General features: G+C 42.4%; 1 protein-coding gene across 1 annotated transcript in view; it reads left to right on the plus strand.

Annotated features, from left to right (window-relative positions):
- Positions 1 to 5,975: 5,975 nt before the first annotated feature.
- Positions 5,976 to 16,734, plus strand: part of LOC134856136 (condensin complex subunit 3-like) — a gene marked incomplete at its 3' end in the record, with an annotated part of 107,069 nt that continues 96,310 nt past the window's right edge. The window contains exons 1-2 of the mRNA XM_063872499.1: positions 5,976 to 6,426; positions 6,598 to 6,781. Coding sequence (XP_063728569.1) covers positions 5,976 to 6,426; positions 6,598 to 6,781 — 635 coding nt within the window. The remainder of the gene's footprint in view (positions 6,427 to 6,597; positions 6,782 to 16,734) is intronic.

Consider the following 16,734-nt stretch of genomic DNA (forward strand, 5'->3'; position numbering starts at 1 on the left):
ACAAAGCCGCACAACAACGTATGGTTGTATTTGTCACCGAGGCTGTGCACCTTGGGTGAGGACGCGTTTGAGCATGCGCCGGCAATAATTAAAGAGATACACGCGTATCTAAAGAATCTATTTGATGCCCGGGAGTTAGCTGGAGGCAAGATGTTGAAACTGATGCAAGACGTAAACACGATGTCGCTGGACAAGTTCCAAGCTGACGTGCTGGCCACGAAGGCACAGTATGAACGATCAGATGCTATCTTGGGTGGAATGGGAGTGGGATGGACGCCATCTTTCCTATCGACGTGCTATCCGAAGGCATCTAGGAACCTGATCGCGAGTTTCGTCAAGGACATCAGGAAGTTGTCGATTGGCCTAGTGCTAGCCTTATACGTGACATTTGGTCATGAAAACTTTGTGAAAGGACCGGCAAACCTCTTTACCCAAGCGTTGGCAGATTTGAGATTGGATGGACTCCTGACTCTGATTGCCATGACCTACGGTCGACTGGGTGACTTGCTTGTGCTGTTGCGTTACCCTGAACAACTACAGGGACCCAGTCGTGAGTTCAATGCACAGTTGGAAACCGCCTCGCTCAAGAAGATGAAAGACTGGAGGAGTCTCCTGCTTCAATACCTCTTGCAACAGAACAGAAGCGTCACGGGAGAAGACAAAGTTGCGACGAACGCAGGCGAATGTAAGCAGTATTGTGGCATGCCCTTACTAACGGACTTAGCTGCCATGATGCGGATTGATCCGTTGGCTCTGGTCCACGGGCTGAGGGAATTCGTCACAGTGGTGTATGGACCGGTGATGTCTTTTGCGTTCCCGGATGGGCAAGTTAAAGCGTACAGGAATTCGGTGTTGTACGTCAACCTGGTCTCAGTCGTGGATTGTTCCGTGCTGAATTGGGTAGAGCAGAGTGAACTGAGAAGGCTGGCTAGCAACGATAGGCTGTTCGGAAGAATAGCAGAGCCAGGCTGGGTGTTGATGGACTTCAACAACCACTTCAAGTGCCGAATGGGCCGTGAGGATCTGTCCCACATCCAGTTTAACCCAAAACTTTGGAATTTGAGACCAGTGGTGAAAGATACAGGAGAGGCTGTGGGAGTACCTCAATTACCAGGAGCCTACACCCACGCGAAAGAGAATCAGCAAACATGGCTTCCTGGGTCCAGGCCGCTGCCGGACCAATGCCCTCGATATCCACCGATAAGGAGGATGTTGTTGGGAGTCACATCTCCCATCATTGCCCCTCGCATCGGAGCAGCTCGTGATGCAGAAAAGAGAATGTTGAAGTGGAGTGAAGGGATGGAGCCGCGCTTCATCAGCTGGAACGCTGCCGCCGCGCACACGTTTGACTTCTCATTCCCTGATGCTTGGAGCAGGAAAAAGATCAAGGCACTACCCTCCAGGAGACCAGAGGTCTCGGCTGAAACGTGGAACGAAGTGTATTCTCCCGCGGATGACTTATCGAGACTGAAGTGGTCAGGAGAAGCGAAAGTAGTGATGCTGGAGGTGGCAAGGGAGAGCAGAGGGGGCTCATATATAACGATAGAGGACCTAGCACCATATGGCGAGGAGTCTGTAGAGTTCCTGGTGGATGATGAATTGTTTTATCACGCAGGAGACATGGCCGTACCGGCTCGGCCGGATTCGGGCACAGACGCACGACAAGGACCCTCGGGACCCAAGCCAAAACCTGATGCGGACGACGATGAATTGATGGATCAGGACGATAACGATGCTTGTGTGTGTGTGCCCTCCGAGCGGGACAAGCGGGAAACGCACGAGTTATCTGTGCGGCAAAGAACACACAGGGTTTTCGGAACGGAAGGGAACAAACCGGGAACGGCGAGGACCCAAAACCCCCCGGAATACCAACAGAGTGGCGAAGACCCAGCCAGTCAGAGCACCTCTTACAACAACATTGTGGCCAGAACCTCCCCCAGGTTCGAGTGTGTCGGGTTTTTTGTCGCTGACTCGGGACTAGCCCATCTGGGTCAGCTAATAACGAGGGCCGGAGACGTTGAGAAGAATCCGGGACCCACGCTGTGCGGAGAATGCAGGAAGAAAGTAACAAGCAACAGCGTGAAATGCACATGGTGCGAACAATGGATACACCAAGGATGTAGCGGTCTATCCCGGCAAGAGATCCAACAGCTAGCTAAAGCCAACAGATATGCATTTGAGTGCACCAAATGCAGTTCCGCTCTGTCGAACCCTAACAGAGAGTTTCCCGAGGTTGAAACGAGGGGAGAAAAACCCTGCGAAAACCCCGCGCAGGAGCCAAAGGAAGCAAACGGAACAGACACAAGGGTACCAAGGGAACAAGCTCCCTGGCCCCACCTCGACCAGGAGTCAGCAGAGGGTGAACCGAGGGGAACAAATACCTGCGACAACCCCGCGCAGGGCCCAACACTGACAAACGAGCTCCCGCAAAGAGAGGAACCGAAGAGTCCCTGCCTCCATCCCGGACAGGAGCCTGAAGAAGAAGAAACCAGGGGCATAGACAGTTGCGAAAACCCCGCGCAACATCTTCTGCGGCAAAAAGACTCGGACAAAGGGGAGAAAACAAGGAGAGGAAAAATGAGACGCCCCACTGAAGAACACCGGGAAGCTCGCAGACAGAAGAGAAAACAAAGAAGATTACCCACTCCCCCCGAGGGACAGCCGAGTGTTACGGTAACTGCATGGAACCTACAAGGGTTATCAGTCCACGAAAGAAACAGAAACCGACTGAAGAGAGTAATTACGTATGCACAAGGCAAAAGATGGGAAATAATCTTAATATCAGAGCTTCGATCAAAATCGAAAGGAGTGATATGGCTAGGTGAAGATAGTGAACAAACAGCTGTTATACACTCCCAACGTAGCGGTATAGTTCTCAGTGGCGAGGCCCTCAAGTCCTGGATCAGCGAAGGCCAAAAGAAAAGTTTCTCGGAGCGCACTACCGCCATAGAGGTACATGGTATGAAAATTATATCAGTTTACCAACCACTTTGGAGTAACGGGGTCGAAGGAATAGAAGAATATAGACACTGCCTAGAAAATGAAGTAGCCCGAACCCCCAAGACCAAGGTATTAATAATTGGAGGGGACCATAATGCTCACATTGGAAGGGAGAGAGCCTGTGAAACAAATGGAAGGTATGGTCTAACCACGCCAACAACCGAAGCAGGAGGAGACCTCCTCGATTGGTGTGTAGCGCACGATCTCCAATGGATAAACTCTTTCTCTAACCTTAGGAAAAGGGGAACTTGGTTTAACCACAGCCACCGCAGATGGTATGAGCTGGACGGATTTATAATGAGGCGAGGAGAAAGGCACAGGCATGCAAAAAGGATACAAATTACCGAGGAGCTAACGCTATCGGACCACAAGCCGGTATCCCTCCACCTAAAAATCCCAAAGAGGTCCAGACCAACAAGAGTAGCACGGAAACCAGCAATAAACTGGGAGAAATTGAGTACTGAGCAGACAGCTCTAAAATTCCAAAAGGAGACCGAGACAAAGGAGGTGGACGAGGATAGCTCATGGAGCGAAATAGCGACAGCGCTAACGCAAGCTGCATTAAAGGTATGTGGAAAGAGAACCAGGCAGATAGCGAATCCGTGGACGATCGGCCACGAAGATGAGCTGTCACAGCTCCATAATTCCATAGCTTCGGCCGTGAGGGATAGAAACGAATCCTTAGAGCAAGACCGTCCACTCCAAGATATACTGCGTAATAGGGACAACCTTAGGAAAGCAAGGGCTAAAATGAAGGGGAAGCTGAAAGAATTAGAACGTGAATGGTGGGATAAAATCCTAGACGAATGCCAACAGGCCAACATCAAAGGAGATATGGGCACCATGTACCGAACACTACGCCAATTAGGCGGCAGAGATAGGAAACCGGATACTGGCACAACACTCACAACTGATGAATTCAAAGCCCACTTCGAAGGAGTATCGAAAAACCGATATGAAATCAGCCCTCAGCTTCTAATGGATACTGTTGCACGTATGGGGGATCACAGAGCGGAAAAGAAGTATATCGAAGAAAATAACCTGCTAAATGAGACCCCATCGGATGAGGAAATACAGGACTGCATCAGTGAAATAAGGGAGTCCGCGCCCGGAAAAGACAATGTCCGCATAAAGTACATCAAATTGGCCAGCCCACATATTAAATCAGCAATAGTGGCCATGGTTAAAAAGATGTTCTTATTCCGCGCCCCGACATGGGACGAAATCCTAAAAAACGGACAAATAGTACCCCTACATAAGAAGGGCGGAAAAAATGATGTAAACAACTATAGAGGAGTCTGCCTATTGGCCATGGGCAGCAGGATCCTGGCAAGAATTCTGTCCAAAAGACTAAGAAAGTGGACAGAACGCCTAAATATTCTAGATGACAATCAAAGCGGCTTCAGGACCGGAAGGTCGACTGCGGATGCAACACAAATCCTGGTCAGAATAACAGAAGACGCAGACGATCTAAAGAAGAGGCGAGCAATCTGGAACCTGCCTCAAATTGAACATACTGACCCCGAAGCAAGGCTTTTGGACCTACGTAAAGCGTATCCCAGAGTGAACAAACCAGCTCTTTGGGAAATCCTGCGAAACTACGGGATGAAAGGACCCTTCCTAGAATCCCTAGCAGATTTACACGAGGCAACCAGTTACCAAGTGAAAGGGAAGGAGGGAGATAGCGAGGAATGGATCCCAGAACGGGGTCTCAGGGAGGGTTGCTCGACATCGCCATGTCTATTCAATATCTATCACCAAGTGGTAATGCGCATAGCGGAGAATGAACGGAAAAAGATATCAGACGCGAAACATGGACAGACGGGCATAAAATGGCGATGGATACCAGGCAGCAATATACCGGATATAAACAAGATCGAAAAGTCAAACAGCGAGACGCAAACTGTTAACATAACCATATCCTTGTTCGCAGATGATACCACTATCATCGGCGAGCAAAAAGAGCTGGAAGAGGGCGTTAACATTATCAAAGAAGTCATGGAGAAATTTGAGGAAAAGAACAACACAGACAAAGAAGAAAAGGCTTTATTTGGATCAGAAGAAGCAGAAGAAATACGCATGTTGGGTTGTTGGCTAGGTCCCAAAAAAGACCTAATGAATAGAAAAAAGCGAGCTGGATACCTATGGGCAAAATGCCGCTCGCAACTTCTGAAAAGTAAACTTCCCAGAAAGAAACAAGCACAAGTGGTGCAAGCATGTGTCGAAAGTGGGCTCCTATTCGATTGCGCTACTCGGCCGTGGTATAACCAAGAGATCAATAATATTCAGTCGTGGATAGATAAAAGGTATAGATATCTCTGGAGTAATAAAAAGGGTCCACCGCTGAAACAAATGCATTTTGAGGGGGTTAATATGCAGGACATCCGGAACATGTACGACATAAGATCATTGAGATGGAAGATCGAGAAACGTACATTAGAGCGGATAGGCCACATATTAAGAATGAGCAACGCAAGGACGGTTAAAATGGCGGTGTTAGGGTGGCTGGGCAGCCTCGAGGAAATCCAGAAGCGACCAGGTTACAAACGGAAAACCATTTTCTACTGGAGGAAGTTGCTCAAGGAGGCCGGAATCAACTGGACCGAAGCCCCTAAATTTGCCTTAGACCGAAAAGAATGGAAAAGAAGAATCAAGATACGCATGGACCACTTGGAGAAATGGGAGTACCAACAAGGGAATCGCCATGATGGGGAAGAAAAGTTAGAGAAGAGGAATTTCGATCTCCCCCCGACGAACTTACAGTGTGACATATGTGAAAAGGTTTGCAAATCGGTAGGGGGACTAAAGATTCACATAAAGAGAATGCACACCGAAGCCTCGCACTCTTTCACGTGCAGTCGTTGCCAGAAAACATGGAAGACAGAAGGTCCATACAAAAATCACGTCAAAGTCTGTAACCCTCAAGAAGCTGAAAAACCCAGAAAATACATAGCAAAAAAGAAGGAATGTAGCAAATGCAACAGGACACTGTCGGCGACAAACATGGCCAAACACACAGACAGATGCAGGGGGAGAGGGCATGGCTCGAACGAGCCGAACGCCTAGAAGAAGAAGACGATAACGATGACGGGACCGGAAGTAAGACGGAGAAACCGGGAGAGACCGATCTAGGAGCGTTGGAAAGGGACTTGCTAGAATACCGGTTCAGTGAAGACGACGATGGGGAAGTCGATGGGAGTTTATTGCTGATGGCACCATCTTCCTTCATGTCTCCTACAAAGGAGGCGTCGGCCGATCTATCTCCGATGGACCCAATAAGCCAGGCTAGAGAGTGCCGAAGCAGGGATCCGCAGAAACTGCTTCATGAATCACCGAGGAGGAGGAAAATTGAAGAGTCGATGAAGATATCGTTCCTCAGTACGTTACCAGAAGAGGAATGGGAAAGATATCAAATGGAGCTGGAAGGCAAGACAGGAGCAACCTGGAGCCGAGTGAACTTCATGGAAAAATCGTGGGACGTGATACGACGATATGGGACACAATCCATAATGAAGGTGGGATTGAATCAACCCATCATGCGTGAGGTCCTGGAGAAAATAGTGAACTCCATGGAGTCGGATGTTGTGACCGAGTCAGTTACCGAAGACAGTGCCGATGATCAGCAGGGCACAAAGAAATTACTTGTTAGACGAGCCAGAAAAGGGCTGAAGAGACTGAAAGGAAAGTCAGGGAGTCGAGTCGTGAACCAGAAGGTGGTGAAGTCAAAAGCCAAGACCGTGGTGACCTCTCTGATTAGTACCGGTCGGTCAGGCGAGAGCGGGCAAGGAGATGGTGCGACACCAGCAGGGGGAGAAAAAGAAAACCTGATACCCCCTATGCTCTTGGCAGGTCTGACCGTAACCGCCACAAGGTCGAAGAAGACGGCGCGAACCCTGGCAGACACTAAGTTAGAAATGGAAATCATCAGTCAATGTGGATCTGGAGGACTTGAAGATTATAGGCCCTCGCGAATCAACATGGCCAAGTTGAAACTGGAAGGACAACTCGACGTGGTCGAGTACAGTCGAATAACTGTGCCGGAATCGGTCCACATGGGAGATCCGGCAGGGGGTTATGTGGAGATGTTGAAAGCGAGGAACTCCGCGAGAGGGCACCTGATGGCTTGGAGCGAGAAGCGAGCCATGCAAGAATACCTGAAAGGGCTTACGGAGAACTCTAACTTCAATCGAAAAGAGTATGGCACGGTAATGTCATCAGAAGCGAACGAAATTGGATTGGAAAAACTGCTAGAGATTTCTTGGAGGGCGGCCCTCCAGAGATACTTCGACGAGGCGATGCATGCACCTGCTACGGTGGCGGCATACCTGGCTCATCCTTGCGTGAGAACTGATCTGCAAGTACGGTTGGCTTGGTGCTTGATGGGCATCAGGAAAGCGGAGTATGAAGCCAGTAATGATTCGAAATCACGGGAACAGGAACTGGAGTTGATGGAAGCTCTGCGAGCGTTGATTTCGAAAGACGATTCTGCGATAGCATGGGCTAAGCGTAAGGATGCCCTTTGCTTTGTCAGGTTTGTGGTGGATCGTATCCCCACTCCTGTTTTGGGAGAATGCATAAAGATCATTCGGCAAAAGGGAGTTGATTGTGAAAGGAACTTCCTTAGGGCACTCCTGGAACTATACCAGGACATGCCATTGACTGTGCCAAGCAAGGAGTCGAATGACATGGAAAGCTATCGCAAGTTGGAAGAGGTGAGAAGATATTCCAACAAAGAATTGAAAGTGAGCCGGGAGTTGATTGAAGCGGTCAGAGGACAAAAAGAGTTTGCAACACTAGGGAAACTGAAGTCGTTCCAATATGTGTCTGGCATACCGGGGATGGCGTATAATCCCTTCGTGAATGAAGAAGCTAGGGAAGCATACTTCGACTATGAGCAAGTCATAGTACTCAATTTCTGGGTCGAACGTATTAAAGAAACTGGAATGCTGATGGTGGAACAACCCAAGCTGGGAATTCTTTTGGAAGAACGAGTGGTCGAACCCTCGGTTCCCGAGCTAAAGGGGCAAGTGAGTTTTGATTGTGGTTCTTGGGACGGTCCCTTAAAAACCAGTCTAGTGACGATGTGGGAACTCATGAAGCCTTCTTGGTGCCCTCATCCTAATGCCGGTTTAATCTGGGACATGACGGCGGATATCACGTTAGACCTAGATGATGACGCGAGTTTACATGATCTGGCCATGATACACCATCTGCTGGCCATGAAGTCGACGAATCGGAAGAGCAATCCATCCACGGAGCTGCCTGAGGAAAGTCCATCGAGCGATTGGTTGAAGCAAGGCACATGCTTGGCTCAACAAAGTAGGATGGAAGGGCATGTTTGCAACTTGGGACACTGCCTGATTACGCTGAGCGAGCAGCATCGACAACTGGCCTGATTGTACGGAAGATTGAGCATGTCAGATAAGAGTGCCATGGAGTTGGTCGCAGACTGCCATGGGGTGAAAGACGTAAACTTGATCACAGCCTTGGGATTTTGTAGCATGACGAGTACGATAGAATCGCTTGAGCGCCTAGAGCGTGCCCATGAGCTAGTGACGTCCCTCAGCGTGGAGATATTCCCTGGAGCGTTACAGACAGAGCAGAAGATTGGAGGCTGGCGAGAAGCTCTAGAAAATGAAATGAATCTGAAGGATAGTGAAGCCTATCACAGACCTACTGGTTCAAAATATATGGTGGGTTCAAGCTCCGCACCATACTGTAATAGCAAGTATCCTACGCACATGGTGGTAATGGATGCGAGGACGCAACAAGTGTTGGTTGACCAACTTTTCTCTGTGCCAAAGTGCGTGAGGTTGGCCAGGATGTCGGAAAGGTCACATGATTTGTTGGCAAAGATCTTTCGGGCAGTCCCGAAGAGATCCGAAAGCGAGTTGCAAGACGTTGTGGGTGAAGAGTTCATGAGACTGAACGAAGGCAATGTGAGTGAATTCCAGAAACAGAAAGCGAGTGGAGCCTTACCCACTGAATTCCCCACAATAGAAGAAAAAGACGACTTACACAGAATTCTGATGGAGGTGGAACCGTTTCTGGGAGCCTCAGGGTATCGGACCCGAAGGAACATAGTGAGAACCCATGGGGAGTATCCTTGCCACTGCTTGGGCTTGGCCCGTTGTACTCCACGGGGTTGTCCGATCAGAATCAACAAGTGTCAATCGTGGTGGTTAGCGCCATGCTAGCAGTGAGATGGCTGGAGGCTAACGCGGACACAAGTCAGCAGGAGACGGCCGTGCCGACTCCTGAGCAGCTGAGCAACGTGAAGATGAGTCGTGAATTGGATCTTTTCAGAACCACCTGCAAGGTTCTGAGGATACCTAAAGCCATTGAAAGAATATGGTCAAGGCAAAGATTGATGCCTTGGTTCCGTGCGGTGATGACATCTTGGATGTATGAACGCGCGAAGCGTCACATGTCAAGGAACACGGAAGCCTATCAATCTTTCCAGCTAGATATATGACCAGGAGCCTATAAACGAGCATTCCTGACGCACAGAAACGCGGTCACCACAGCGGTGAAGCGGGTAGCTGGAGCGCCTTGTGTTACTGAAGAGGAGAAGAAAGAGGTCTTAAAAGCTGACCTAGAACGAAACGTGAGCCTATGTCTTCACAACAGCTTTTGCAGGAACCGGGAGCAGAAGGTGAATGTGGACTTGCTACCTTGCTGCAAACCGAGGCTGTTGGAACAGGAGAGTTGGGGCACGGCCCGCAACTCCATGGACATGCTGGAGAAAGTGTTGGAAGACAGCGAAGATCAGGATGGAGAAGTGATGGAGTGAAGATGACCAGAGAAGAGAAGAAAAGGAGAGAAAACTTGATTGTATTTGTGCGCTAAAATTTAAACCAACCAACCAAGTTTTGATTATTGAACTTGTTAAACTTTTTGTTTTGATCTAGTTTGGTCAGACCAAACTTTGAAAATGTTGCAATTGTTAAAATTGTTGAAATTCTTGATTTTAGTTATGGCTATTTGTGTATGTATATGAGGACTAGGTGAGTATATTTACCTATTTATTCACGACTGAAGTTTTTAACCTGTGTAAGACACAAATTCACTGTGTGGCGACATGGTAAGTTTGAGTAAACTCGCTCGAGAAGGGTGGGTAACTCAAGAACTTTCCTAGCCACAGAGTTTCTTAGTTTTAATATTGAAAGGACCGCATAGATGACTGATTATACTTGGTGAGTGAAGTTAAGTTAATCTTAACGGGTGTGTGGCCGTGCCACGTCCCACTTTTTAATCACAAAGAGCGAAAAGAAGTTTTATGGCAAGACGACGTAAGTAGTCAGAAAAGAAATTTTATCTAGGACACTCCTCATGGTGCAAATTTTGTGAAAATGTTGAAAGGCAGTGAGATGTAGTACGATGCCATTTGTGAACACGTAGTGAGTTGAGGTGGAGTAGATAAGTTTCATTTTCTTATGCGATTTGTTAGATTGATTACAGAAAACTGGATAACTACTTGACGATAACCCGGTGTTATGCGATCAATAGGGACATTAATGGAGACTTGTCCGGGGAGTATATGTCATTCTGCCAGATGACACAGCACAACCTTCCGGCGACGTAAAAAAAAATGACTAAGGGCCTTATGAACAAAAAAGTGTTGCGAAGGAGGGTCAGAATGTTCTAGAATTTTTATTTTTAAAATTTCGATTGAAGAGTGAACATTTCTGAGAAAAAGAAAAAGACGGTCATTTTGACTTAAAAAGACGGGAAATCAGAACGACGCCATATTTTGTGAAGAACAGTCGTACCAGAGACAGGAAAATTACGAAGCCTCTTATCGTGGCAATAACACACGATAAGAACCTTAGCGACGGATATTTGTGGAGAAGGAGGCTTCAGTGGGGGAAGAAATGTACCACGGAACCCTCCCGGGACACGAATTATAAGAGATAAGAGTGTTATATCAAGAATATTACGGGAGCGGAGGCTTGGTCCCCCAGAGACTGTCTATGTGAAGGGACTGTATAGACTGACTGTATAGCTGCTATAATGTCATAGATCTTAATTATCACCGTTATTATTTAATATTTCAGAGCATGAGTAGCTAGAAAAGGGAAAGGGTCAATCCATCTCCAATGGATTTAATATAGAACTGTCACACAAAAACATAATAAAATAGGTTGTTCGAGCCGGGTTTTTAATGACAATTACGTAGTCTGAGGATCCGAGACTCAGCTATGTGGTTGTGTTCGCATGTAAACGAAAGCTGATCAAAAGTCGTTTGACTGATGGCCTAAAAATGGTAACTTTTTACTTTGCCCTAAACAGACCAGAAAATCAACTGGCAAGGTCGAGACGGTGAAAAACGAGTAGAATTAAGGTAACTGACGCCTGCCAGTCGTTAATAGGTACTTTTTCTACGCTCCGTCGCTGTGTGATATTTGGGCGAATGTTACACATTATTATTCGTAAAAAGAGACAAAATATAGGTTGTAGCAGTTCTAAGAAGGAACAAGTCTAAAAACTCTAAAACCGGAAATTAAATAAGGGCTGATTGACATTATGATTCGTAAAAAGAGACAAAATATAGGTTGTAGCAATTCTAAGAAGGAACAAGTCTAAAAACTCTAAAACCGGAAATTAAATAAGGGCTGATTGTCATTATTATTCGTAAAAAGAGACAAAATATAGGTTGTAGCAGTTCTAAGAAGGAACAAGCCTAAAAACTCTAAAACCGGATATTAAATAAGGGCTGATTGTCATTATTATTCGTGAAAAGAGACAAAATATAGGTTGTAGCAGTTCTAAGAAGGAACAAGTCTAAAAACTCTAAAACGGGAAAATAAATAAGGGCTGATTGTCATTTTTATTCGTAAAAAGAGACAAAATATAGGTAGTAGCAGTTCTAAGAAGTAACAAGTCTAAAAACTGTAAAACCGGAAATTAAATAAGGGCTGATTGTCATTATTATTCGTAAAAAGAGACAAAATATAGGTTGTAGCAGTTCTAAGAAGGAACAAGTCTACAAACTGTAAAACCGGAAATTAATTAAGGGCTGATTGTCATTATTATTTGTAAAAAGAGACAAAATATAGGTTGTAGCAGTTCAAAGAAGGAACAAGTCTAAAAATTCTAAAACCGGAAATTAAATAAGGGCTGATTGTCATTATTATTCGTAAAAAGAGACAAAATATAGGTTGTAGCAGTTCTAAGAAGGAACAAGTCTAAAAACTCTACAACCGGAAATTAAAAAAGGGCTGATTGTCATTATTATTCGTAAAAAGAGACAAAATATAGGTTGTAGCAGTTCTAAGAAATAACAAGTCTAAAAACTCTAAAACCGGAAATTAAATAAGGCTGATTGTCATTATTATTCGTAAAAAGAGACAAAATATAGGTTGTAGCAGTTCTAAGAAGGAACAAGTCTAAAAATTCTAAAACCGGAAATTAAATAAGGGCTGATTGTCATTATTGTTCGTAAAAAGAGACAAAATATAGGTTGTAGCAGTTCTAAGAAGGAACAAGTCTAAAAACTCTAAAACCGGAAACTAAATAAGGGCTGATTGTCATTATTATTCGTAAAAAGAGACAAAATATAGGTTGTAGCAGTTCTAAGAAGGAACAAGTCTAAAAACTCTAAAACCGGAAAATAAATAAGGGCTGGTTGTCATTATTATTCGTAAAAAGAGACAAAATATAGATTGTAGCAGTTCTAAGAAGGAACAAGTCTAAAAACTTTAAAACCGGAAACTAAATAAGGGCTGATTGTCATTATTATTCGTAAAAAGAGACACAATATAGGTTGTAGCAGTTCTAAGAAGGAACAAGCCTAAAACTCTAAAACCGGAAATTAAATAAGGGCTGATTGTCATTATGATTCGTAAAAAGAGACAAAGTATAGGTTGTAGCAGTTCTAAGAAGGAACAAGTCTAAAAACTCTAAAACCGGAAGTTAAATAAGGGCTGATTGTCATTTTTATTCGTAAAAAGAGACAAAATATAGGTTGTAGCAGTTCTAAGAAGGAACAAGTCTAAAAACTCTAAAACCGGAAAATAAATAAGGGCTGATTGTCATTTTTATTCGTAAAAAGAGACAAAATATAGGTAGTAGCAGTTCTAAGAAGTAACAAGTCTAAAAACTCTAAAACCGGAAATTAAATAAGTGCTGATTGTCATTATTATTCGTAAAAAGAGACAAAATATAGGTTGTAGCAGTTCTAAGAAGGAACAAGTCTAAAAATTCGAAAACCGGAAATTAAATAAGGGCTGATTGTCATTATTATTCGTAAAAAGAAACAAAACATAGGTTGTAGCAGTTCTAAGAAGGAACAAGTCTAAAAACTCTAAAACCGGAAATTAAATAAGGGCTGATTGTCATTATTATTCGTAAAAAGAGACAAAATATAGGTTGTAGCAGTTCTAAGAAGGAACAAGTCTAAAAACTCTAAAACCGGAAACTAAATAAGGGCTGATTGTCATTATTATTCGTAAAAAGAGACAAAATATAGGTTGTAGCAGTTCTAAGAAGGAACAAGCCTAAAAACTCTAAAACCGGAAATTAAATAAGGGCTGATTGTCATTATTATTCGTAAAAAGAGACAAAATATAGGTTGTAGCAGTTCTAAGAAGGAACAAGTCTAAAAACTGTAAAACCGGAAATTAAATAAGGGCTGATTGTCATTATTATTCGTAAAAAGAGACAAAATATAGGTTGTAGCAGTTCTAAGAAGGAACAAGCCTAAAAACTCCAAAACCGGAAATTAAATAAGGGCTGATTGTCATTATTATTCGTAAAAAGAGACAAAATATAGGTTGTAGCAGTTCTAAGAAGGAACAAGTCTAAAAACTTTAAAACCGGAAAATAAATAAGGGCTGAATGTCATTTTTATTCGTAAAAAGAGACAAAATATAGGTAGTAGCAGTTCTAAGAAGTAACAAGTCTAAAAACTGTAAAACCGGAAATTAAATAAGGGCTGATTGTCATTATTATTCGTAAAAAGAGACAAAATATAGGTTGTAGCAGTTCTAAGAAGGAACAAGTCTAAAAACTGTAAAACCGGAAATTAAATAAGGGCTGATTGTCATTATTATTCGTAAAAAGAGACAAAATATAGGTTGTAGCAGTTCAAAGAAGGAACAAGTCTAAAAATTCTAAAACCGGAAATTAAATAAGGGCTGATTGTCATTATTATTCGTAAAAAGAGACAAAATATAGGTTGTAGCAGTTCTAAGAAGGAACAATACTAAAAACTCTAAAACCGGAAATTAAAAAAGGGCTGATTCTCATTATTATTCGTAAAAAGAGACAAAATATAGGTTGTAGCAGTTCTAAGAAGGAACAAGTCTAAAAACTCTAAAACCGGAAATTAAATAAGGCTGATTGTCATTATTATTCGTAAAAAGAGACAAACTATAGGTTGTAGCAGTTCTAAGAAGGAACAAGTCTAAAAATTCTAAAACCGGAAATTAAATAAGGGCTGATTGTCATTATTGTTCGTAAAAAGAGACAAAATATAGGTTGTAGCAGTTCTAAGAAGGAACAAGTCTAAAAACTCTAAAACCGGAAATTAAATAAGGGCTGGTTGTCATTATTATTCGTAAAAAGAGACAAAATATAGATTGTAGCAGCTCTAAGAAGGAACAAGTCTAAAAATTCTAAAACCGGAAATTAAATAAGGGCTGATTGTCATTATTGTTCGTAAAAAGAGACAAAATATAGGTTGTAGCAGTTCTAAGAAGGAACAAGTCTAAAAACTCTAAAACCGGAAATTAAATAAGGGCTGGTTGTCATTATTATTCGTAAAAAGAGACAAAATATAGATTGTAGCAGTTCTAAGAAGGAACAAGTCTAAAAACTTTAAAACCGGAAACTAAATAAGGGCTGATTGTCATTATTATTCGTAAAAAGAGACAAAATATAGGTTGTAGCAGTTCTAAGAAGGAACAAGCCTAAAAACTCTAAAACCGGAAATTAAATAAGGGCTGATTGTCATTATGATTCGTAAAAAGAGACAAAGTATAGGTTGTAGCAGTTCTAAGAAGGAACAAGTCTAAAAACTCTAAAACCGGAAGTTAAATAAGGGCTGATTGTCATTTTTATTCGTAAAAAGAGACAAAATATAGGTTGTAGCAGTTCTAAGAAGGAACAAGTCTAAAAACTCTAAAACCGGAAATTAAATAAGGGCTGATTGTCATTATTATTCGTAAAAAGAGACAAATAATAGTCTGTAGCAGTTCTAAGAAGGAACAAGTCTAAAAACTCTAAAACCGGAAATTAAATAAGTGCTGATTGTCATTATTATTCGTAAAAAGAGACAAAATATAGGTTGTAGCAGTTCTAAGAAGGAACAAGTCTAAAAACTCTAAAACCGGAAATTAAATAAGGGCTGATTGTCATTATTATTCGTAAAAAGAAACAAAACATAGGTTGTAGCAGTTCTAAGAAGGAACAAGTCTAAAAACTCTAAAACCGGAAATTAAATAAGGGCTGATTGTCATTATTATTCGTAAAAAGAGACAAAATATAGGTTGTAGCAGTTCTAAGAAGGAACAAGCCTAAAAACTCTAAAACCGGAAATTAAATAAGGGCTGATTGTCATTATTATTCGTAAAAAGAGACAAAAGATAGGTTGTAGCAGTTCTAAGAAGGAACAAGTCTAAAAACTGTAAAACCGGAAATTAAATAAGGGCTGATTGTCATTATTATTCGTAAAAAGAGACAAAATATAGGTTGTAGCAGTTCTAAGAAGGAACAAGCCTAAAAACTCCAAAACCGGAAATTAAATAAGGGCTGATTGTCATTATTATTCGTAAAAAGAGACAAAATATAGGTTGTAGCAGTTCTAAGAAGGAACAAGTCTAAAAACTCTAAAACCGGAAAATAAATAAGGGCTGATTGTCATTTTTATTCGTAAAAAGAGACAAAATATAGACAGTAGCAGTTCTAAGAAGTAACAAGTCTAAAAACTGTAAAACCGGAAATTAAATAAGGGCTGATTGTCATTATTATTCGTAAAAAGAGACAAAATATAGGTTGTAGCAGTTCTAAGAAGGAACAAGTCTAAAAACTGTAAAACCGGAAATTAAATAAGGGCTGATTGTCATTATTATTCGTAAAAAGAGACAAAATATAGGTTGTAGCAGTTCAAAGAAGGAACAAGTCTAAAAATTCTAAAACCGGAAATTAAATAAGGGCTGATTGTCATTATTATTCGTAAAAAGAGACAAAATATAGGTTGTAGCAGTTCTAAGAAGGAACAAGTCTAAAAACTCTAAAACCGGAAATTAAAAAAGGGCTGATTGTCATTATTATTCGTAAAAAGAGACAAAATATAGGTTGTAGCAGTTCTAAGAAGGAACAAGTCTAAAAACTCTAAAACCGGAAATTAAATAAGGCTGATTGTCATTATTATTCGTAAAAAGAGACAAAATATAGGTTGTAGCAGTTCTAAGAAGGAACAAGTCTAAAAATTCTAAAACCGGAAATTAAATAAGGGCTGATTGTCATTATTGTTCGTAAAAAGAGACAAAATATAGGTTGTAGCAGTTCTAAGAAGGAACAAGTCTAAAAACTCTAAAACCGGAAACTAAATAAGGGCTGATTGTCATTATTATTCGTAAAAAGAGACAAAATATAGGTTGTAGCAGTTCTAAGAAGGAACAAGTCTAAAAACTCTAAAACCGGAAATTAAATAAGGGCTGGTTGTCATTATTATTCGTAAAAAGAGACAAAATATAGATTTTAGCAGTTCTAAGAAGGAACAAGTCTAAA

This window comes from Symsagittifera roscoffensis, unplaced genomic scaffold, assembly GCF_963678635.1.
Source record: "Symsagittifera roscoffensis unplaced genomic scaffold, txSymRosc1.1 SCAFFOLD_115, whole genome shotgun sequence".
In the NCBI taxonomy this organism is placed as follows: Eukaryota; Metazoa; Xenacoelomorpha; order Acoela; family Convolutidae; genus Symsagittifera; species Symsagittifera roscoffensis.